This window comes from Oncorhynchus keta, chromosome 18 (assembly GCF_023373465.1).
Source record: "Oncorhynchus keta strain PuntledgeMale-10-30-2019 chromosome 18, Oket_V2, whole genome shotgun sequence".
Classification (NCBI taxonomy): Eukaryota; Metazoa; Chordata; class Actinopteri; order Salmoniformes; family Salmonidae; genus Oncorhynchus; species Oncorhynchus keta.
In genome coordinates, this window is record NC_068438.1 from 1,345,916 (window position 1) to 1,369,461 (window position 23,546).

The 23,546-nt window shown below is 44.0% G+C and overlaps 1 protein-coding gene across 2 annotated transcripts; it reads right to left on the reverse strand.

Moving 5' to 3' along the window:
• LOC118397025 (nucleotidyltransferase MB21D2-like) lies at nt 1-23,530 on the reverse strand. 2 transcript variants are annotated; one of them, XM_052467078.1, is made up of 3 exons: nt 22,689-22,811; nt 21,473-21,534; nt 1-2,090 (listed from the first exon to the last, which is right to left on the reverse strand). In XM_052467078.1, exons 2-3 carry the CDS (start codon nt 21,495-21,497, stop codon nt 826-828), a joined length of 1,290 nt encoding a protein of 429 aa, XP_052323038.1. In that variant the 5' UTR covers nt 21,498-21,534; nt 22,689-22,811; the 3' UTR covers nt 1-825. The 2 variants fall into 2 exon arrangements, with proteins under 2 accessions (XP_052323038.1, XP_035647313.1); XM_035791420.2 differs by lacking the exon at nt 21,473-21,534 and having other exon boundaries at nt 22,689-23,530.
• Nucleotides 23,531-23,546: the final 16 nt, after the last annotated feature.

A 23,546-nucleotide genomic window follows, 5' to 3' on the forward strand; every position in this document is an offset into this window, starting at 1 on the left:
CAGAGTTCTAGAATATCACAAATATGTATTAAATACACCATTTCACTGATCAGGAGTGTGTATGATGAGTGTTAGCACATGTATGTATGGTGTGTGTTTATTTACTAATTGCACTTGAGGATGAAGATATGTGTATCACATTGCCGGTCAGATATCTGCAGGTTTTTGGCATATTCGGGATACGTCTGGAACTGTTCACTATACACATAGGGCATGGACATGACTACAGAGAACGTTAAGTTAGAAATAACTTGTCATTGTGATACAGCTTATTGGAATAACAGCTCTAAACATACTCTAAACCAGTAGGTATAAATTCAGAGCATTTAGCCCAGTGGAGAAAAAAAAGACCATTGAAATTGCCTTCCTAAAAGATAAGCAACATTTCAGACTTCACTTCATAGCACTTCCAACATGATAACTGTGTGCCTCTACATTCTGTGCAAAATAAGATCAAAGTCCACACACACATATCCACTCAACTCTCTCTATGTACAGTTATGGCGTTAGTACCATCAGTTCTCCTACAGGGACTAAGACATTCCTTAACCATCCGAGGCAAGACGCAGTACCTCTTCTTCCACCTATTTCATGTAGTCCTGTAAAGGCCTTCTAAAGGTGACAGGGTTAGGGTTGGTGGGGTGTGGGGACAGGTGTCAGGGACAGAGAAACAAAATGGGAAGACACTATTGGACAAAAGCACCTCACACCGCTCTGTGGCGACCGTTACTTGGGAAACCGACTAATTTGATGACTCGACCAATCTAGTCAAAGGAGAGTAGAATTGGTGCCGTGGGGGGAGTAGTATTTTTCTATTTTGAAGTATCAGAAGAACTTGTCGTCGATGCGGAAGTGCGGCCGCGTCACATCGTCGGGGTTGATGAACACCGAGATGGACTTGCCGGGGTTCTCCATCACCAACTGCTGCAGCTTCTTAGCCAATCGGTCATCTGGCTGGTGCTCGCCGCCCGCGTCCGACTGTGGCGACGGCAGGTTTAAGGCGCTGCCGCGCCAATGCAGGTCCAGGGTCAGCCGGTTGGCCGCCTTGGCATGCTCGATAGTGGTGCGCAGGTGCTCGGCCGGGTCAGAGCGCACCGAGCTGAGCTTGCGGGCGTGGAGCATGGCCGTCTCATCCGAGAGGTGTTCCAGCATGTTGCACTGCGGGATGAAGTAGTTGGGGCACATCTTGTTGACCAGGCAGTTCTGCAGATCATCGATGAGGCCTAGCAGGAAGTGGGCTGAGAAGTCTTCCTGGGACAGGTAGGTGGCGGGGAGCCGATCGCAGGCCCACAGCATCATGCTGCGCAGGTGGTAGGGGCTGATGGCCTTGGGCCTTGACAGCAGCTTGATAATGATGGCCTTGCACACCTGGTAGGCCTGCATCAGGCTGGCCGAGATGCACTTCTTGAGCTGCACTTCGCTGCGGGCGAACGACAGGCGCCACTCATTCTCCTTACGGCCCTTGTGGGAGCAGGTAGGCACCAGGTAGAAGCCGCTGATCACCTCCTCCTCTGTGATCTTGCCGTCCCAGAAGTGGTTCTCCATCAGCCAGCTCTGGGCCACCGCCGGCCATCCCTTGAAGGAGACCACAGGCAAGATGTCATAGAGCATGCGGCTGCTGCCCACGCCCAGGATGACGGAGATGATGGTGCCGTTCCGCTCCACCTTCTCCACGCGGGGCATGCCGCGCTGGGGCTTCTTCTGGATCTCCACCAGGACCACACTGATTGACTCGTAGAACCAGTCAGCCACCAGCGTGGGTGAGAAAAAGTAGTTGGTGGCGCCGTTGATGTGGTCTACCATGGTGCAGCAGTCCTTCCACTTGTTGATGGTGCACTCGTCGAAGAGGCGCAGGCTCAGCCACGAGTGGCACAGGGCTGAGTGGCGCATGTCCAAAGTCACCGGCTGGTTGCGGTCGTGCAACTTGAGCGCAGGCACGAGGAGGGTAAAGTCCATGTCATAGTCGGTGCCGCGGGCGTAGACGCTCAGCTCGTCTAGGTCCATGTCGACCACACCCTCTCGCACACCACCTGACAGCAGTAGGTACTCGTTGGCCACAGGGAGCTTCTGGTCCAGTTTCTGCACCATACCTGATGGGAGAAGGATAAAGGGGGATTATTGGTGGCCTGTGTGTCCAGCGGTTAGAGTTGGCATGGGTTCGAATCTGGCCTACTGCCCTTTGACTCAACCTCCTCCTACATTTCCTTACCTGTCCTTTCTGTTCAATAAAAATACATTTAAAAAATAAATATGGGGATGAATAGACAGCATATACAGTGCCTTGCGAAAGTATTTGGCCCCCTTGAACTTTGCGACCTTTTGCCACATTTCAGGCTTCAAACATTTTTTGTGAAGAATCAACAACAAGTGGGACACAATCATGAAGTGGAACGACATTTATTGGATATTTCAAACTTTTTTAACAAATCAAAAACTGAAAAATTGGGCGTGCAAAATTATTCAGCCCCCTTAAGTTAATACTTTGTAGCGCCACCATTTGCTGCGATTACAGCTGTAAGTCGCTTGGGGTATGTCTCTATCAGTTTTGTACATCGAGAGACTGAATTTTTTCCCCATTCCTCCTTGCAAAACAGCTCGAGCTCAGTGAGGTTGGATGGAGAGCATTTGTGAACAGCAGTTTTCAGTTCTTTCCATAGATTCTCGATTGGATTCAGGTCTGGACTTTGACTTGACCATTCGAACACCTGGATATGTTTATTTTTGAACCATTCCATTGTAGATTTTGCTTTATGTTTTGGATCATTGTCTTGTTGGAAGACAAATCTCCGTCCCAGTCTCAGGTCTTTTGCAGACTCCATCAGGTTTTCTTCCAGAATGGTCCTGTATTTGGCTCCATCCATCTTCCCATCAATTTTAACCATCTTCCCTGTCCCTGCTGAAGAAAAGCAGGCCCAAACCATGATGCTGCCACCACCATGTTTAACAGTGGGGATGGTGTGTTCAGGGTGATGTGCTGTGTTGCTTTTACGCCAAACATAACGTTTTACATTGTTGCCAAAAAGTTAAATTTTGGTTTCATCTGACCAGAGCACCTTCTTCCACATGTTTGGTGTGTCTCCCAGGTGGCTTGTGGCAAACTTTAAACAACACTTTTTATGGATATCTTTCAGAAATGGCTTTCTTCTTGCCACTCTTCCATAAAGGACAGATTTGTGCAATATACGACTGATTGTTGTCCTATGAACAGAGTCTCCCACCTCAGCTGATCTCTGCAGTTCATCCAGAGTGATCATGGGCCTCTTGGCTGCATCTGATCAGTCTTCTCCTTGTATGAGCTGAAAGTTTAGAGGGACGGCCAGGTCTTGGTAGATTTGCAGTGGTCTGATACTCCCTCCATTTCAATATTATCGCTTGCACAGTGCTCCTTGGGATGTTTAAAGCTTGGGAAATCTTTTTGTATCCAAATCCGGCTTTAAACTTCTTCACAGCAAAGTTCAAGGGGGCCGAATACTTTCGCAAGGCACTGTATATATCCTATGATTATGTGCAGTGCAAATGCTCTGTAATACGGTAGCCTATGTCATTCCTGGCTCTGTGAGTATGTGTTATTGTGGCAATACACACTGAAGGCTAGACTTGCGGTAGAGGAAATCTCTAACCACAGATCTAGGATCAGATTATCCGACCCCCAATACTAACCTTAATATTCATGTGGGTGGAAAAACGTCTGATCCTGTATCAGTGTTGTTTAAATGCAAGTTAACCGATTACCAGTAGACCAGAGGGGTATACTACAAAGCAGGATGAGTTAGCCAGCTAACCTTGATAAACAACTAGAAATAATTACATTTTATGGTTCATTAAGAAAGCTGAACTTGGAAATGTTGAGTAAATTTTCCATGCTTTGCTCTGCATCCCCACCAGGGTGCCCGTCACAGTCAAACCACCACGCTGCCCAGTGGGGGATAACATACAGATCCAGACACTAGGCTATATTGATCTTTACACTAGTATTTCTATGCATATACATTTCAGGGGTTGGAAGCTAAATTATTTTCCAATCGTTTGGTTCTGAACCGAACCTTTAAAAAAAAAATCCATCCGCTGTTCTGACTACAAAATAAAGTTCTGAAGGCTATATACAGGGGGTACCGGTACTGAGTCAATGTGCAGGGGCACAGGTTAGTCAAGGTAATCCAGGTAATATGTACATGTAGCTCGAGGTAAAGTGACTATGCATAGATAATAAACAGTGATTAGCAGCAATGTAAAATAATACAAAAATGGACGCGGGGAGTTGTCTGGGTAGCCATTCAATTAGCTGTTTAGCGGTATTATGGCTTGAGGGTATAAGCTGTTAAGCCTTTGGGCCCTAGACTTGGTGCTCTGGTGCCGCTTGCCGTGCTGTAGCAGAGAGAACAGTCTACGCTTAGGGTGGCTTGAGTCTTTGGCAATTTTCAGGGCCTTCCCCTGATGTAGAGGTCCTGGATGGCAGGAAGCTTGGCCCCAGTGATGTACTGGGCCGTACACACTACCCTCTGTAGTGCCTTGCGGTCGGTGGCCAAGAATTTCCCATACCAGACGGTGACGCAACCATGCTCTTGATGGTGCAGCTATAGAACTTTTTGAGGATCCGAGGACCCGTGCCAAATATTTTCAGTTTCTTGAGGGGGAATAGGTGTTGTCATGCCCTCTTAATGACTGTCTTGGTGTGTTTGGACCATGATAGTTTGTTGGTGATGTGGACACCAGGGAACTTGAAGCTCTCAACCTGCTCCACTTCAGCTACGTCGATGAGAATTGGGGGGGGTCCTCGGCTCTCTTTTTCCTGTAGTCCATAATCATCTCCTACTGTATGTCTTGATGACGTTGAGGGAAAGGTACTAGACATTAGGAATATTTTTGGAACTAAAGATTAAACGGTTCTCAAGATTTGAAAATAACGGGTCTGTACCGGAACACTAGAGACCATTTTCGTTCCTGGTTTTGGTTCCGTTCCTCTAAAAATGAGAGTTTCTGTTCCCTGAACCGGTTCCAACCCGATACATTTACATGACATAATATTAACACAGGCCAAAGAAATATCCCCTGTCAAAGGCATCCTGCCATTCCATAACATTTCAGATGTAAAAAAAAAACTTGGCATTAGCTTGTGCAGTTTGCTCTTGGGTTCTGTGTGCACTGCACTGGACTGAGCTGGCCTAGCATGCTCCATAAGCATTGGCTGAGTTTATCTATGTGGACTGCAGTGCTCTGCCTCGTTTGTTTTTCCTCTTCACTGATTCCAGGAAGTGTCTGTTCCCTCTCAGCAGCCATAACCCCCGACATAAGAGACGGGCCCGAGTGGCTCGGCGCTATGGTCTACTGTCACTGTTTGTTTGAGACACTGAGCGCAAGAAGCTTAAGTGTGTAGGCCTACAGCGCAAGTGTGTGTGTAGTGTGGGCTTGTATTACTATCCTTGTGGGTACCGGAAATCTCCAAAAGTCCCCACAAGGATAGTAAAACGAGGAAAATTTTCCCCTCGTGTAGACGTTTCCCAGGTCTCTGCAAGGACAAAGGCTATTTTAGGCTCAGGGGTTAGGATTACAGTTAGGGTTCGAGTTAAGGGTTAGGGAAAATAGGATTTTGAATGTAAATCAATTTTAGATCCCCACAAGGATAGTAAACATATACTGTGTGTGTGTGTCAGACTGTGTGCGTCTGTCTTCTACTCCTTTTGTAATCTTCTGCTCAAATCATCTTAGTGATTTTTCATGGTATGCATTTTTCTAACACCGCTGCTGAACCAGTACACCACCACAACAGTTAGCCTAATATGCCAGTCAAATCAACGTTATTCAAGTTAGTTAAAAGTGGTATTCAAACTTTTTCAGTAGGGACACTATTTTCATCAAATAACCTTCAATTCATTGCATTTTCATGAAACCAATGAATACATTTACTCAAACTTGTATTTTTCAAATAATCTTTCTCAAAAATGTTTGTATATTGTCCCATACAATAATCTGTCCAATTTGTTATATATACTAAAACGTATAATCATTTTGGCGACCTCACTAGAGGTCATGACCAGACTTTGAATACCATTGAGTTAGTGGGCAAGTTTAAGTGGTAAGGCTAAAGCAACCGACTCTAGACAAAAGCAGAGGCGTGAAGTCATGGGAGGTGCAACTGTGACAGCCGAAAGTTGAACACTAACGTTGTTTTCCAACAACAGGGGTCAGATCAACATGGCAGTGTTGATTATAAAGATTTTGCTTTATTTCTAAATGATAAAAATACCAGTCAAAAGTTTGTACACACCTACACATTCAAGGGTTTTTCTTTATTTGTATTCTTTTCTACATTAATAGTGAAGACATCAAAACTATGAAATAACATATATGGAATCATTTAGTAACCAAAAAAAGTGTGTAATATGAGATTTTTCAAAGTAGCCACCCTTTTCCTTGATGACAGCTTTGCACACTCTTGGAATTCTTTCAAACAGCTTCATGGGGTTGTCACCTGGAATGCATTTCAATTAACAGGTGTGCCTTGTTAAAAGTTAATTTGTGGAATTTCTTTCCTTCTTAATGCGTTTGAGCCAATCCGTTTTGTTGTGACGAGGTAGGGGTGGTATACAGAAGATAGCCCTATTTGGTAAAAGACCAAGTCCATATTATGGCAAGAACAGCTCAAATAAGCAAAGAGAAACGAAAGTGCATAATTACTTTAAACCGTGAAGGTCAGTCAATCCGGAAAATGTCAAGTTTCTTCAAGTGCAGTCGCAAAAACCATCAAGCGCTATGATGAAACTGGCTCTCATGAGGACTGCCACAGGAAAGGAAGACCCAGAGTTACCTCTGTTGCAGAGGATAAGTAAGAGTTAACTGCACCTCAGATTGCAGTCCAAATAAATGCTTCACAGAGTTCAAATAACAGACACACCTCAACATCAACTGTTCAGAGGAGACAGCGTGAATTAGGCCTTCATGGGTCGAATCGCTGCAAAGAAAAAAGGACAATAGATCTCTCTTTTGGTCCAAATTTGAGATTTTTTGGTTCTAACCACCGTGTCTTTGTGAGGCACCAAGTAGGTGAATGGATTTTTATAAAAAAGTAATATTTAACTTTTATTTAACTAGGCAAATCAGTTAAGAACAAATTCCTTTATTTAACTATTTACAATGACAGCCTACCCAACCAAACACTAACGAATTAGTGCGCCGCCCTATGGGACTCCCAATTACGTCCGGTTGTGATACAGCCTGGAATCTAATCAGGGTCTGTAGTGATGCCTCTAGCACTGAGTTGCGCCACTGGTGATGATCTCTACATGCATGGTTCCCACTGTGAAGCAGGAGGTGGTTGAATATGGAGGTGGTTGAATATGGAGGTGGTTGAATCTGTTGAATCTGACAATTGATCTTGATGGTTGAACAGTGGTCTCAAATAAAACTGTGAAGGACCTCAGTGTTACTCTGGACCCTTATCTCTCTTTTGATGAACATATCAAGACTGTTTCAAGGACAGCTTTTTTCCATATATGTAACATTGCAAAAAGTTGACATTTTCTGTCCAAATATTATGCAGAAAAATGTATGCATGCTTTTGTCACTTCTAGACTAAGCTATTGCAATGCTCTACTTTCTGGCTACCCGGATAAAGCACTAAATAAACTTCAGTTAGTGCTAAATACGGCTGCTAGAATCCTGACTAGAACCAACAAATTGAATCATATTACTCCAGTGCAAGTCTCTCTACACTGGCTTCCTGTTAAGGCAAGGGCTGATTTCAAGGTTTTACTGCTAACCTACAAAGCATTACATGGGCTTGCTCTTACCTATCTTTCTGATTTGGTCCTGCCGTATACACCTACACGTACGCTACGGTCATAAGACGCAGGCCTCCTAATTGTCCCTAGAATTTCTAAGCAAACAGCTGGAGGCAGGTCTTTCTCCTATAGAGCTCCATTTTTATGGAATGGTCTGCCTACCCATGTGAGAGACGCAGACTCGGTCTCAACCTTTAAGTCTTTACTGAAGACTCATCTCTTCAGTAGGTCCTATGATTGAGTGTAGTCTGGCCCAGGAGTATGAAGGTGAACGGAAAGGCACTGGAGCAACGAACCGCCCTCTGCCTGGCCAGTTCCCCTCTCTCCACTAGGATTCTCTGCCTCTAACCCTATTACAGGGGCTGAGTCACTGGTGCTCTTCCATGCCGTCCCTGGGAGGGGTGCGTCACTTGAGTGGGTTGAGTCACTGACGTGGTCTTCCTGTTTGGGTTGGCGCCCCCTCTTGGGTTGTGCCGTGGCGGAGATCTTTGTGGGCTATACTCTGCCTTGTCTCAGGATGGTAAGTTGGTGGTTGAAGATATCCCTCTAGTGGGGTGGGGGTTTTGCTTTGGCAAAGTGGCTGGGGTTATATCCTGCCTGTTTGGCCCTGTCCGGGGGTATCATCAGATGGGGCCACAGTGCCTCCTGTCTCAGCCTCCAGTATTTATGCTGCAGTAGTTTATGTGTCGGGGGGCTAGGGTTAGTCTGTTATATCTGGAGTATTTCTCCTGTCTTACCGGTGTCCTGTGTGAATTTAAGTATGCTCTCTCTTTCTCTCTCTCGGAGGACCTGAGCCCTAGGACGTTGCCTCAGGACTACCTGGCATGATGACTCCTTGCTGTCCCCAGTCCACCTGGCCGTGCTGCAGCTCCAGTTTCAACTGTTCTGCCTGCGGCTATGGAACCCTGACCTGTTCACCGGACGTGCTACCTGTCCCAGACCTGCTGTTTTCAACTCTCTAGACAGCTGGAGCAGGAGAGCTACTCTTCATGATCGGCTATGAAAAGCCAACTGACATTTACTCCTGAGGTGCTGACTTGTTGCACCCTTGACAACCACTGTGATTATTATTATTTGACCATGCTGGTCATTTATGAACATTTGAACATCTTGGCCATGTTCTGTTATAATCTTCACCCGGCACAGCCAGAAGAGGACTGGCCACCCCTCATAGCCTGGTTCCTCTCTAGGTTTCTTCCTAGGTTCCGGCCTTTCTAGGGAGTTTTTCCTAGCCACATCTGCATTGCCTGCTGTTTGGGGTTTTAGGCTGGGTTTCTGTACAGCACTTTGGGATATCAGCTGATGTAAGAACTTTGATTTGGTGTGATGGTGCTTTGCTGGTGACACTGTCAGTGATTTATTTGGAATTCAAGACACACTTAATTGTTGCGACTCTAGGGGCAGTATTTTCATTTTCGAAAAAAAAACCGTTCCCGTTTTAAAAGGGATATTTTGTCAGGACAAGATTCTAGAATATGCATATAATTGGCAGCTTTGGATAGAAAACACTAACGTTTCCAAAACTGTAAAGATATTGTCTGTGAGTATAACAGAACTGATGTTGCAGGCGAAAGCCTGAGAAAAATCCAATCCGGAAGTGCACCATATTTTGAAAGTGCTGCATTCCAATGAGTCCCTATTGAGCTGTGAATGGGCTATCAACCAGCTTACGCTTTCTACGTATTCCCCAAGGTGTCTACAGCATTGCGACGTAGTTTTACACATTTATGTTGAATAGCCGTAGGCGGCTATATTGCGTAAGTGGTCACCTGATGGCTCCCAGGGTGACTCTCGAGTAAAATACAGAGGTAGCCATTACTCCAATCGGTCCTACTGAAAAATGAATGGTCCCGACGCATATATTATCGAAAGGTAAACGATTTAATTTGATTGCTTTTCTGATTTCCGTGACCAAGTTACCTGCTGCTAGCTGGACAAAATGCTATGTAGGCTATCGATAAACTCACACAAATGCTTGTCTAGCTTTGGCTGTAAATCATATTTTGAAAATGTGAGATGAAAGTGTGATTAACAAAAGGCTAAGCTGTGTCTCAATATATTTCATTTGTGATTTTCATGAATAGGAATATTTTCTAGGGATATTTATGTCCGTTGCGTTATGCTAATTAGTGTCAGGCGATGATTACGCTCCCGCATGCGGGATGGGGAGTCAGTAGAGGTTTTAATGAGCATGGCTACCACAGGATTCGGCAGCAATATTCCATCCAATCTGGTTTGTGCTTAGTGGGGCTATCATTTGTTTTTTAACAGTACATTGACCCAACACACCTCCAGGCCGTGTAAGGACTATTTGACCAAGGAGAGTGATGGAATGCTGCACCAGACGACCTGGTCTCCACAATCACCCGACCTCAACCCAATTGAGATGGTTTGGGATGAGTCAGAACGTAAAGTGAAGGAAAAGCAGCCAATAAGTGCTCAGCATAATGACTCCTTCAAGACTGCTGGAAAAGCATTCCTCATGAAGTTGGTTGAGAGAATGCCAAGAGTGAGCAAAGCTGTCATCAAGGCAAAGGGTGGCTACTTTGAAAAATCTCAAATGTAAAATACATTTTGATTTAACACTTTTGGTTTCTACATGATTCCATGTGTTATTTCATAGTTCCGATTTCTTCACTTTTATTCTACAATGTAGAAAATAGTAAAATACAGAAAAACCCTTGAATGAGTAGGTGTGTCCAAACTTTTGACTGGTACTGTTAATGTGCGTGTATAATTAATTATTGAGACTCAAAAATCTCATTAAATTGTATATCCACTGATATTTATAATTCCTGGCAAAGTTAGTTCCTGTTTCAGTCATGTTTTTGGTCACGTCCGTGTGAGTCAAACAAAAACAACCTAATGATTGGTTGACAATAGAGCCCCCCACAATGTAGGTGATGGCTGCAAGATTAACTTTGTGAAGAGCAACTGCAGAAACTTGCAGTTGGCTGCAGTCAAAACTTCATGACCTTTGATCACATGATTTTTGTAAAGATCATGCAAGCTAGTCGTACAATTTGAATCCCCATAATGCAACACACTTTGAAAGGCTGTGACCAACGACTTAACAAAAGTGATCCGCTTGAACGCGCCCACTGTGATCTGACACACAGGGCTTGTTCTACATTGCAGCAGTTTAGGAGACTGCCGACGGACTGATCTGTAAATCACCTTCCATCATAAATAACTACTGATTATTATTTGTAGATCAGTCAGTCAGTCAGTCATAATTTATCCATGATACATTACCTAGTGGGCAAAACCTGGTTGAAAAGACATCAGTAGACCACCCGATCATAAGATCTCATCATAATCTGGTAATGACCACCTGTCTACAGCGTACCACGGCTAAGGGCCGATCTGATGCAAGACGAAACGCCTGGATACAGCCCTTAACCGTGGTATATTGGCCATATACCACAAACCCCAGAGGTGCCTTATTGTTATTAGAAACTAATCAACGTAATTACAGTAGTAAAAATACATGTTTTGTATACGCTATACAACGGATGTCAGCCAAATCAGCATTCAGGGCTTGAACCACCCAATTAATAAATAAAAAAATGGAAACGCACATTGGTATTTAAAAAATGTTTAATAAGATTGGTGTGACACAATGCAGATAGCCCAATTGAGTTAGTATGTACATGAATGTATAGTTAGTGACTATGATAAACAGAGAGTAGCAGCAGCATAAAAAGAGGAGTTGGGGGTGGCACACAATGCAAATAGTCCAGGTAACCATTTGGTTACCTGTTCAGGAGTCTTATGGCTTGGGGGTGAAAACTGTTGAGAAGACTTTTTGTACTAGACTTGGCACTCCGGTACCGCTTGCCATGCGGTAGTAGAGAGAACAGTCTATGACTGGGGTGGCTGGGGTCTTTGACAATTTTTAGGGCCTTCCTCTGACACCGCCTGGTGTAGAAGGTCTGGATGGCAAGCAGCTTAGCCCTAGTGATGCACTGGGCCGCACACACTACCCTTTGTAGTGCCTTGCGGTCAGAGGCCGAGCAATTGCCGTACCAGGCAGTGATGTAACCAGTCAGGCAGGATGCTCTCGATGTTGAAGCTGTAGAACCTTTTGAGGAGCTCAGGAACCATGCCAAATCTTTTCAGTTTCCTGAGGGGGAATAAGGCTTTGTCGTGCCCTCTTCACGACTGTCTTGGTGTGTTTGGACCATTCTAGTTTGTTGTTGATGTGGACACTGAGGAACTTGAAGCTCTCAACATGCTCCACTACAGCCCCGTCGCTGAAATGGGGGCGTGCTCGGTCCTCCTTTTCCTGTAATTCACAATAATCTCCTTAGTCTTGGTTACGTTGAGGGATAGGTTATTATTCTGGCACCACGCGGCCAGGTCTCTGACCTCCTCCCTATAGGCTGTCTTGTCGTTGATCAGACTGTTGTGTCGTCTGCAAACTTAATGATGGTGTTGGAGTCGTGCCTGGCCATGCAGTCGTGGGTGAACAGAGAGTACAGGAGGGCACTGAGCACGCACCCCTGTGGAGCTCCAGTGTTGTGGATCAGCGTTGCAGAGGGAGGTGTTTAGTCCAATGATCCTTAGCTTAGTGATGAGCTTTGAGGTTACTATGGGGTTGAACGCTGCGCTGTAGTCAATGAATAGCATTCTCACATAAGCGTTCCTTTTGTCCAGGTGCGAAAGGGCAGTGTGGAGTGCAATAGAGATTGCATCATCTGTGGATCTGTTTGGGCAGTATGCAAATTGGAGTGGGTCTAGGGTTTCTGGGATAATGGTGTTGATGTGAGCCATTACCAACCTTTCAAAGCACTCCATGGCTACGGACGTGAGTGCTACGGGTCTGTAGTCATTTAGACAGGTTGCCTTTGTGTTCTTGGGCACAGTGACTATGGTGGTCTGCTTGAAACATATTGGTATTACAGACTCAATCAGGGACATGTTGAAAATGTCATTGAAGACACCCGCCAGTTGGTCAGCACATGCCGGAGCACACGTCCTGGTAATCCGTCTGGCCCCGCAGCCTTGTGCATGTTGACCTGTTTAAAGGTCTTACTAACGTCGGCTACGGAGAGTGTGATCACACAGTTGTCCGGAACAGCTGATGCTCTCATGCATGCCTCAGTGTTGCTTGCCTCGAAGCGAGCATAGAAGTGATTTAGCTCGTCTGGTAGGCTCATGTCACTGGGCAGCTCACATCTGTGCTTCCCTTTGTAGCCCGTAATAGTTTGCAAGACCTGCCACATAAAATGAGCGTCGGTGCCAGTGTAGTATGATTCAATCTCTAGTCTGTGATAGCAAAACAGTCCTGTAGTTTAGCATCTGCTTCATCTGATCACTTTTTATAGACCGAGTCACTGGTGCTTCCTGCTTTATATTTTGCTTGTAAGCAGGAATAAGGAGGATAGAGTTATGGTCAGATTTACCAAATGGGTGGCGAGGGAGAGCTTTGTACGAGTCTCTGTGTGTGGAGTACAGGTGATCTAGAATGTTTTTCCCTCTGGTTGCACATTTAACATGTTGATGGAAATTTGGTAGAACGGATTTAAGTTTCCTGCATTAGTCTCCAGCCTCTAGGAGCGCCGCCTCTGGGTGAGTGGTTTCCTGTTTGCTTATTTCCTTATACAGCCACGAAAAGTATAGCTGAAAACTCTCTAGGCAGGTAGTGTGGCCTGCAATTTATCACAATATACTCTACTTCAGGCGAGCAAAATCTAGAGACTTCCTTAGATTTCGTGCACCAGCTGTTGTTTACAAATATGCACAGACCACCCCTCCCCCCTCGTCTTACCGGAGTGTGCTGTTCTATCCTGCCGGTGCAGCGTATATCCCGCTAGCTGAATATCAATGTCGTCATTCAGCCACTATTCCATGAAACATAGGATATTACAGTTTGATGTCCCGCTGGTAGGATATTCGGGATCATACCTCGTCTAATTTATTGTCCAATGATTGCACATTGGCGAGTAGTATTGATGGTAAACGGCAGCTTTCCAAGTCGTCTTCTACGGGTCCCAACCAGGCATCCGGCTTTGTCCTCTGTACCTGCGCCGCTTCCTCTTGCAAATAACGGGGAGGTCGGTCCTGTGGGGTGTTTGGAGAATGTCTTGTGCATCATCTTTGTTGTAGAAAAAGTCTTTGTCTATTCCGAGGTGAGTGATCGCTGTCCTAATATACAGAAGCTCTTTTTTTGCCGTAAGATACGGTTGCAAAAACATTATGTACAAAATAAGTTACAAATAACGTGAAAACCCCCCCACATAATAGCACAATTGGTTGGGCGCCCATAAAACTGCTGCCATTTCCTGAAGAAACTTTGTGGACTCAGCTGGCTAATAGTATTTCCATGGTACTATAATAAGCAATAAGGCACGAGGGGCTGTGGTATATGGCCAATATACTACGGCTAAGGGATATTCTTACGCACAACGCATCGCAGAGTGCCTATCTCAGGTAACCCCTACTATTATTACATCTCAAAGCCCCCAGCGATCAGTCATAGATAAGCAACAAGTAGGGCGGATTGGAGTCAATTTTGACCATTTAAATCAAATCTAATTTTATTTGTCACATACACATGGTTAGCAGATGTTTATGCGAGTGTAACAAAATGCTTGTGCTTCTAGTTACGACAACGCAGTAATAATCAACAAGTAATCTAGCTAACAATTCCAAAACTACTACCTTATAGACACAAGTGTAAGGGGATAAAGAATATGTACATAAAGATATATGAATGAGTGATGGTACAGAGCGGCATAGGCAAGATACAGTAGATGGTATTGAGTGCAGTATATACATGAGATGAGTATGTAAACAAAGTGGCTAGTGATACATGTATTACATAAGGATGCAGTAGATGATATAGAGTACAGTATATACGTATACATATGAGATGAATAATGCAGGGTATGTAAACATTATATTAGGTAGCATTGTTTAAAGTGGCTAGTGATATACATTTACATAATTTCTCATCAATTCCCATTATTAAAGTGGCTGGAGTTGAGTCAGTGTGTTGGCAGCAGCCACTCAATGTTAGTGGTGGCTGTTCAACAGTCTGATGGCCTTGAGATAGAAGCTGTTTTTCAGTCTCTCGGTCCCAGCTTTGATGCACCTGTACTGACCTCGCCTTCTGGATGATAGCGGGGTGAACAGGCAGTGGCTCGGGTGGTTGATGTCCTTGATGATCTTTATGGCCTTCCTGTAACATCGGGTGGTGTAGGTGTCCTAGAGGGCAGGTAGTTTGCCCCCGGTGATGCGTTGTGCAGACCTCACTACTCTCTGGAGAGCCTTACGGTTGTGGGCGGAGCAGTTGCCGTACCAGGCGGTGATACAGCCCGACAGGATGCTCTCGATTGTGCATCTGTAGAAGTTTGTGAGTGCTTTTGGTGACAAGCCGAATTTCTTCAGCCTCCTGAGGTTGAAGAGGCGCTGCTGCGCCTTCTTCACGATGCTGTCTGTGTGGGTGGACCAATTCAGTTTGTCTGTGATGTGTACGCCGTGGAACTTAAAACTTACTACCCTCTCCAGTACTGTTCCATCGATGTGGATAGGGGGGTGTTCCCTCTGCTGTTTCCTGAAGTCCACAATCATCTCCTTAGTTTTGTTGACGTTGAGTGTGAGGTTATTTTCCTGACACCACATTCAGAGGGCCCTCACCTCCTCCCTGTAGGCCGTCTCGTCGTTGTTGGTAATCAAGCCTACCACTGTTGTGTCGTCCTCAAACTTGATGATTGAGTTGGAGGCGTGCGTGGCCACGCAGTCGTGGGTGAACAGGGAGTACAGGAGAGGGCTCAGAACGCACCCTTGTGGGGCCCCAGTGTTGAGGATCAGCGGGGTGGAGATGTTGTTGCCTACCCTCACCACCTGGGGGCGGCCCGTCAGGAAGTCCAGTACCCAGTTGCACAGGGCGGGGTCGAGACCCAGGGTCTCGAGCTTGGGGACGAGCTTGGAGGGCAGTATGGTGTTAAATGCCGAGCTGTAGTCGATGAACAGCATTCTCACATAGGTATTCCTCTTGTCCAGATGGGTTAGGGCAGTGTGGTTGAGATTGCATCGTCTGTGGACCTATTTGGGTGGTAAGGAAATTGGAGTGGGTCTAGGGTGTCAGGTAGGGTGGAGGTGATATGGTCCTTGACTAGTCTCTCAAAGCACTTCATGATGACGGAAGTGAGTGCTACGGGGCGGTATTCGTTTAGCTCAGTTACCTTAGCTTTCTTGGGAACAGGAACAATGGTGGCCCTCTTGAAGCATGTGGGAACAACAGACTGGGATAGGGATTGATTGAATATGTCCGTAAACACACCAGCCAGCTGGTCTGCGCATGCTCTGAGGGCGCGGCTGGGGATGCCGTCTGGGCCTGCAGCCTTGCGAGGGTTGACACGTTTAAATGTTTTCCTCACGTTGGCTGCAGTGAAGGAGAGTCCGCATGTTTTAGTTGCGGGCCGTGTCAGTGGCACTGTATTGTCCTCAAAGTTATTTAGTCTGCCTGGGAGCAAGACATCCTGGTCTGTGATGGGGCTGGTTTTCTTTTTGTAATCCGTGATTGACTGTAGACCCTGCCACATACCTCTTGTGTCTGAGCCGTTGAATTGAGATTCTACTTTGTCTCTATACTGACGCTTAGCTTGTTTGATTGCCTTGCGGAGGGAATAGTTACACTGTTTGTATTCGGTCATGTTTCCAGTCACCTTGCCCTGATTAAAAGCAGTGGTCCGCGCTTTCAGTTTCACGCGAATGCTGCCATCAATCCACGGTTTCTGGTTTGGGAATGTTTTAATCGTTGCTATGGGAACGACATCTTCAACGCACGTTCTAATGAACTCGCTCACCGAATCAGCGTATTCGTCAATGTTGTTGTCTGACGCAATACGGAACATATCCCAGTCCACGTGATGGAAGCAGTCTTGGAGTGTGGAATCAGATTGGTCGGACCACCATTGAACAGACCTCAGCGCGGGAGCTTCTTGTTTTAGTTTCTGTCTGTAGGCAGGGATCAACAAAATGGAGTCGTGGTCAGCTTTTCCGAAAGGAGAGCGGGGCAGGGCCTTATATGCGTCGCGGAAGTTGGAATAGCAATGATCCAAGGTTTTTCCAGCCCTGGTTGCGCAATCGATATGCTGATAAAATTGAGGGAGTCTTGTTTTCAGATTAGCCTTGTTAAAATCCCCAGCTACAATGAATGCAGCCTCCGGATATATGGATTCCAGTTTGCAAAGAGTCAAATAAAGTTAGTTCAGAGCCATCAATGTGTCTGCTTGGGGGGGAATATATACGGCTGTGATTATAATCGAAGAGAATTCCCTTGGTAGATAATGCGGTCGACATTTGATTGTGAGGAATTCTAAAGCAGGTGAACAGAAGGACTTGAGTTCCTGTATGTTGTTGTGGCAACACCACGTCACGTTAACCATGAAGCATACGCCCCGCCCCACTTCTTACCAGAAAGATGTTTGTTTCTGTCGGCGCGATGCGTGGAGAAACCAGCTGGCTACACAGACTCCGATAGTGTCTCTCCAATGAGCCATGTTTCCGTGAAGCAAAGAACGTTACAGTCTCTGATGTCCCTCTGGAATGCTACCCTTGCTCGGATTTCATCAACCTTGTTGTCAAGAGACTGGACATTGGTGAGGAGAATGCTAGGGAGTGGTGCACAATGTGCCCATCTCCGGAGTCTGACCAGAAGACCGCTTCATTTTCCACTTTTACGAAGTCGTTTTTTGGGGTCGCCGGCTGGAATCCATTCCGTTGTCCTGGGTGAAAGGTGGAACACAGGATCCGCTTCACGAAAGTCATATTCTTGGTCGTACTGGTGGTGGGGGGTCAGCACAGGAAAAATGCATCATATTGTCAAATACAAGGATCCCTGATGAATCAACAAAAACTTCACATCCATATTTCAAGTATTAGGTTAGCTAAAAAGTTCTCACACACAATCAATGTTTCCTATATTTGTATTCATCAACCATCTCTCACACACCAAGGAAGCATGACGACGTTGACAATGTGTTCTAAAGTTATTGTGATCATCATCGCTCTCTGTCCATCTCTCAAACAGACAGAACACACACACATTTACTGTCATTAAACAGATATCAAAATGTCAAGACATTAGTTAGCTAGCTACAACAGGTTAAAAAAAAAGTCTAACTTACCACGTCCATGGAGGATTAGCTCGAGAGCTAACGTTAGCCAGCTAAAAATATCCAGCTAACGCTAGCTTGCTAGAAACACTTTCCTTGACATTATTCTCCCCAACAAACCACCTCTCTACTTGCAAAAGTAAAACGTTTTTTTTTGTGTACATTTCGAGAAACAGTCATTGTCTTCCAGCTGTGTTGACACTTGAGCAAGCAGGCTGCCTGCGAGGCGCACAGACATGCATTGCTGCGAGAAAGGCACAGATTCCAATCCAAATTTGAGTTGGACCAGATATGCCTACCTCTTCATTTAGCTACTGAAATTAAAATAACAATGTGTGCAGTAATTTGAATTGCTCAAAAGCTTTAAAGGAAGACATAGATTGCACCTGAATTTGACCCTGAAAATAACATTTTTTTTTACTAATTATTGATGGAAATAAATGGATTACAAATAGGGGTTTATAAATATTGGTGGATTGTATTAGGATATTGAAATAAAAATATATAGGCCTACGTGTATTTTGTTGAATTCTGAAAACAAATTTAGTTTCAAAAATTGAAATTGCATTCAGTGGAACAGAAGAAAATGCACAGCAAAATAAACAAATGATTACCATTAGAAGCCACACAGCAAGCCACCAGATATTCTTCATTTAAAAAACATAATGTAATTGAACTGCAGTTTCACTGCATTTTAACAACAGTGCATTTTTGTAAGGATATCCTGTATTATTGTGCATGTTTATCTTACATGCTGGTAGCCTAGAACAAATGCTTTGGAAGTGAATGTGCACTTTTCAATTCGGTGGACTGCAACTACAAAAAGCATTGCCATAGCCTGTAGTAAAATCAAAAGCATTTAAAGCATCAGAGATCCTATAAATTAGGGAATATTGCTTGCTAATGACCTAGCCAATTCGATGGAGGTGAAATAAAACATATTTATTTATTTATTTATTGGTGTTCCATCACCTGCAGGATAAAAATCTAAAATGACCCAACTCCTGAAGACATTAATCGTGCCAGATAAGCTGAAGTGGACTCGACCCGAGTACCATTAGCCTCAGCCTAGAGTAACATGATTATGCTGGACTCGGAAGAGCTCGGCCCGCATGAGTCCCGAGTCTCAAACGGAATAGTCCCAGCGTGTTGACGGAGTACATGAGACCCTAACCTGCTTTGGTGCGCTCTCCCAGCTGTTGTTTGCCAACTGTGCTAAACTGAATCATGGAAACCCTGCTGGAAAAATAACATTATCACCATTTGTAATGGTTCTAGTGTCTTATATCCAATGGGTGCGTGGCCCACAAACCCAACTGTCATACTTGAGTAAAAGTATAGATACCTTATTATAAAGTGACTCAAGAAAAAGTTAGTCACCCAATAAAATACTACTTGAGTAAAAGTTAAAGTATTTTGTGCTAAATATATTTATTAAGAATCAAATGTAAAAATATAAATCATTTTAAATTTCTTATATTAAGCAAATCAGATGGCACCATTTTCTTGTTTTTAACATGTACAGTTTTCCAGGGGTACACTCCAACACTAAGACATAATTTACAAACGATGTATGTGTTTAGTGAGTCTGCCAGATAAGAGGCAGTAGAGATGACCACGTGTTCTCTTGATAAGTGTGTGAATTTGACCATTTTCCTGTGCTGCTAAGCATTCAACATGTAACGAGTACTTGTGGGTGTAATGGAAAATGTATGGAGTAAAAAGTACATTATTTTCTTTCAGGAATGTAGTAAAGTCAAGCAAAAAACGACTTAAGTAGTACTTTAAAGTATTTTTACTAAGTACTTTAATAACACCATGCACATGTTTATATAGAATGGTGTTAATTGAATAGCGTTTAGATAACTGGTCAGTAGTTCAATCAGATTTCAACCAATATAATACGTATTTTTCATGATGTTATGAAAAATATATCTTAATCTGGTCGCTATATGGTTATAAAACCTCCCAAACAGAAAAAGATGTCTATCACGCAGTATGCCCTCGAGCATACAGTTTGCAGGCATTGCAGCCCGATTTAAGACTAAATCCATTCTTAATTATATTGATCAATGTATCTAGGACTGGACAATGATGGGTCAGATAAATAGATATTAAGGATTTAGTCAGCCTCTTGATTTGATCTACACTGATAAATTTGTAAAACAGCAGCACACTTGCTTTCATTATTGCATCCATTCAAATCAAGGTTTGTCACGTGCGCCGAATACAACAGTGAAATGCTTACTTACAGGCTCTAACCAACAGCGCAATTTTTAAGTAAAAAAAACAAAACAATAGATAAGTAAAGAAATAAAAAAACAGTAAAAAAAGAGTGAAAAATAACAGTAGCGAGGCTATAACAGTAGCAAGGCTATATACAGGCACCGGTTAGTCAGGCTGATTGAGGTAGTATGTACATGTAGGTATGGTTAAAGTGACTATGCATACATGATAAACAGAGAGTAGCAGTAGCGTAAAAGCGGGGTTGAGGGGAAGGGGCACACAATGCAAATAGTCCGGTAGCCATTAAATTACCATTCACCGCTGAAATTAAGCTAACTAGGTGCGGCCCTCCCATTAGGCAAGATTAGGCAGCCGCAGTGAACTTGGAACGGAATTTTGACAATTGGCTGCTGCCCTCCGGTGCCCCTGATCGGCTACTACACCGCCGGCGGTGCCCCAGTCCCAGTTCATAGCGTTGCTGCAGTTCCCATCCCCATCCCATTCCCGCTTCTCCCAAAGTTCATTCCCATTATCCTTGGTAGCTATGGTGATGTGTGTGTTATATGGGATTATCCAATTGTGAAACATTCATAAAAATTAATCTTCCAATGAAATGAAATTATGGTATTGTTTTTTAATGTTTGTGTGTGACGAAGACAATTTAGTGATTAAGGCAGTAGCCTAACCTAGCCTGTTAACGTTAGCTAGCTACTACTAGTGGATATAATTCTAGATAAAAGTAAGCTATAGAGATTGGAAACAATTTGCTACCATGTCTCAGACGAAAACTATCAGGAAGCGAATATAAACAAATTGTAAAAAATGAGAAAAGAAGCACAATCTCGAAAACAAAGAAATTCACTGCTGAAATATATCAGCGTGCAGCAATTTCCATCAGCCGGTATCCGATCAATGCACTTCCACCGATGATGATGACAGCCGTCTGGCTGAACAGGTGGTCGCACCAGTCCTTGCCACACCTCCAAACAATGCCAGTGAAGACCCTACTATCTTGGACCCAGACTTAGAGTCATCGCTCCCCATCCCAGATGACAGTGGCTCCCAGACAAAAAACATAAAAGATCCCGGTGAATAGTTCTTTACGGGATTTATTAGTGCAGGCTGGGCCACATCAGGATAAGGAGGGGAATTTCCTAAGAGATGAGGGTCAATGAAAGTTCAGTGTCCCACTACAATAGGAGGATGGCGACGGGGAGAGTGCAGAAACCATGTCTCAAACTCACCCGAAACGCCTGCGCTCTGCTTTAAAACAAGAGACTCAATGGACTCGCCACCATATCAATTGAGCATGAGTTGTCTTACAACATCTCTTTAGCTTACTTTTAATCTCCAACAAGCAGTGCATGCTTTTGCTGCCAGGAAGGCCAGGCGAGTCAACCTGTCTTTGAATAAAAGGTAAGCGTTAATCATCCACTCGCATTAAATTTGTAAGTTTACTCAATTATCTATCACCTGTTCACTTTGTATTTTTATTTATTTAAATAGACAACATCCTAATCTTTCTCTCTTCCTCTCGATCTCTCTCAGATAATTTGATTTCAGGACGATGGACAGCTACCGAGTTAAAACATCTCTGACTGTATGCAGCACCACAGCAGAGGAAAGAGGCCACTCTAGGCGGAGACTAAATAAATCAATGCTGAAACTGATGTTGGACAATCAAACTCGATATGTAAACAAACTAAATTCGTTGAGGCTGGGTCATTGACATAAAGCTTATTTTACACTGCTCCAGCGAAACGAGGCCCGCCATGCACTTATGAAAGCACTTGTTTCTAAAGCTCAAATGATCTTACTCTTTTTTTACAGTTCTACAGGAATATCAAAATATATGTTAAATATGTTATATAAAAGTGTTATTTATATTGTAATTGTAACAATTATGGGATCTTGCCATGTGTGACAACAGGTGGTATATTATTAATAAGAAACGTGGTTTCATACTATAGTGTAGGCAGTTGGCTGCATAGTGATAGCAACATTGTAACTCTCCTATGCAGGGGTTAAAGTAAAATTCACTTCTGCCTGGTAAGGGACCTCCTATATGTGCACCAACATTTTCTATGGGCATAATCATAATTCCAAAAAATAAGTGGTAATCATACCTGCCTGATAGACACAGTTATGCCATCCATAGATGTCAGTATAGCCAAATACTCCAACACTATCTCATGCACTGATTAAATGTATCCGTGTCTGGGAAGGGCTTGGTGTTTGGTTAAACCCAGGGCTTGAATTGAGTGGGGGTTCCACATACCCTTTGTTAAAGAAAAGGGCAAAAATAATATCTATTGTTTGCTTTCAATTTTGAAATAACTACATGAAAACGTATCCAAATGATATCAAGCATTTTTATCAATGCTTAACTCGGTGATGCCTTATGGTAGAACGTCTTGGTCCGGCCCTGAAGCTAGCGGACTGTAGTGGTTATTGAGCATTGTCATAAATAGTTTGCATAATAAAACAATGTTGAGCCTCGTTGTAGGTTCAAATGACAGCTAAACAGACGTGATCCACCCCACCGACAATCTCTTACCGAGCATGGAGAAAATGAAATCTTTGGCGGTGTGGATCTCGAGCGCTCGCTGGTCGTCATATTCTCGCTGATCGTGTTTACTAAATTCCTGAATCAATCGGTTCAAATCCTCGATTCTGGCCCCGGACCTGAAATCGAGCTCGAGGTAGCTTGGGATGATCTTGTTGTTATTGGTCGTGGAGCTGGGAGTCGCAGTGGGGCTGTTTCCCAAGCTATTTACGGACCCAGCCCGGCTGGTTAGATCAGGGGCCGCCATGTTTGCAAGAAAAAAACAGCACTGTGAACGCAAGCGTCCCAAGGCCCCACAGTGGCTGCCTCGGCTTCAGTTCAGAACATCAGCCGCTGCTTGCAGCAAACCAATCGGAGGTCCTTCAAAATTGTATGCGGGGTGTGCATAGTGCTCTCATCAGCGTTACTGTTGGGGATGGTATGTCGAATAGTGGACAAAGTATTTGTCATAGCTAGTGTGAGAGTGATAAAATCAGAAGTCAAGTCGCCGCTGAATCAGCTCTTCTAGGGCGACGAAGTAATTGCTCGAGCGCATTTTATGTAGCAGATACATTGCCCGGCCTATCGTAGAAGAAAGAGCTGTTCGGAAGATGAGATGTTTTCACTATTTAAACACTTCAAATAAAAACAGTTATCACTGTAACATTTACTTTCAAAATATTAGATATTATTAGAAAAAATGTTTAAAATGGTCAGAATATTTTTTGAAAAACTGACAACATTAAATGATATTCTAGTGAAACACACTGTACTATGCTGCCATGTCCCTGTTTTCCACTAGTTGTCCCTGTCAGTTGTGGTCATAGTTAAAAGGGATCCAGCCTTTCGTCAAATGTAACTTTAAGTAGC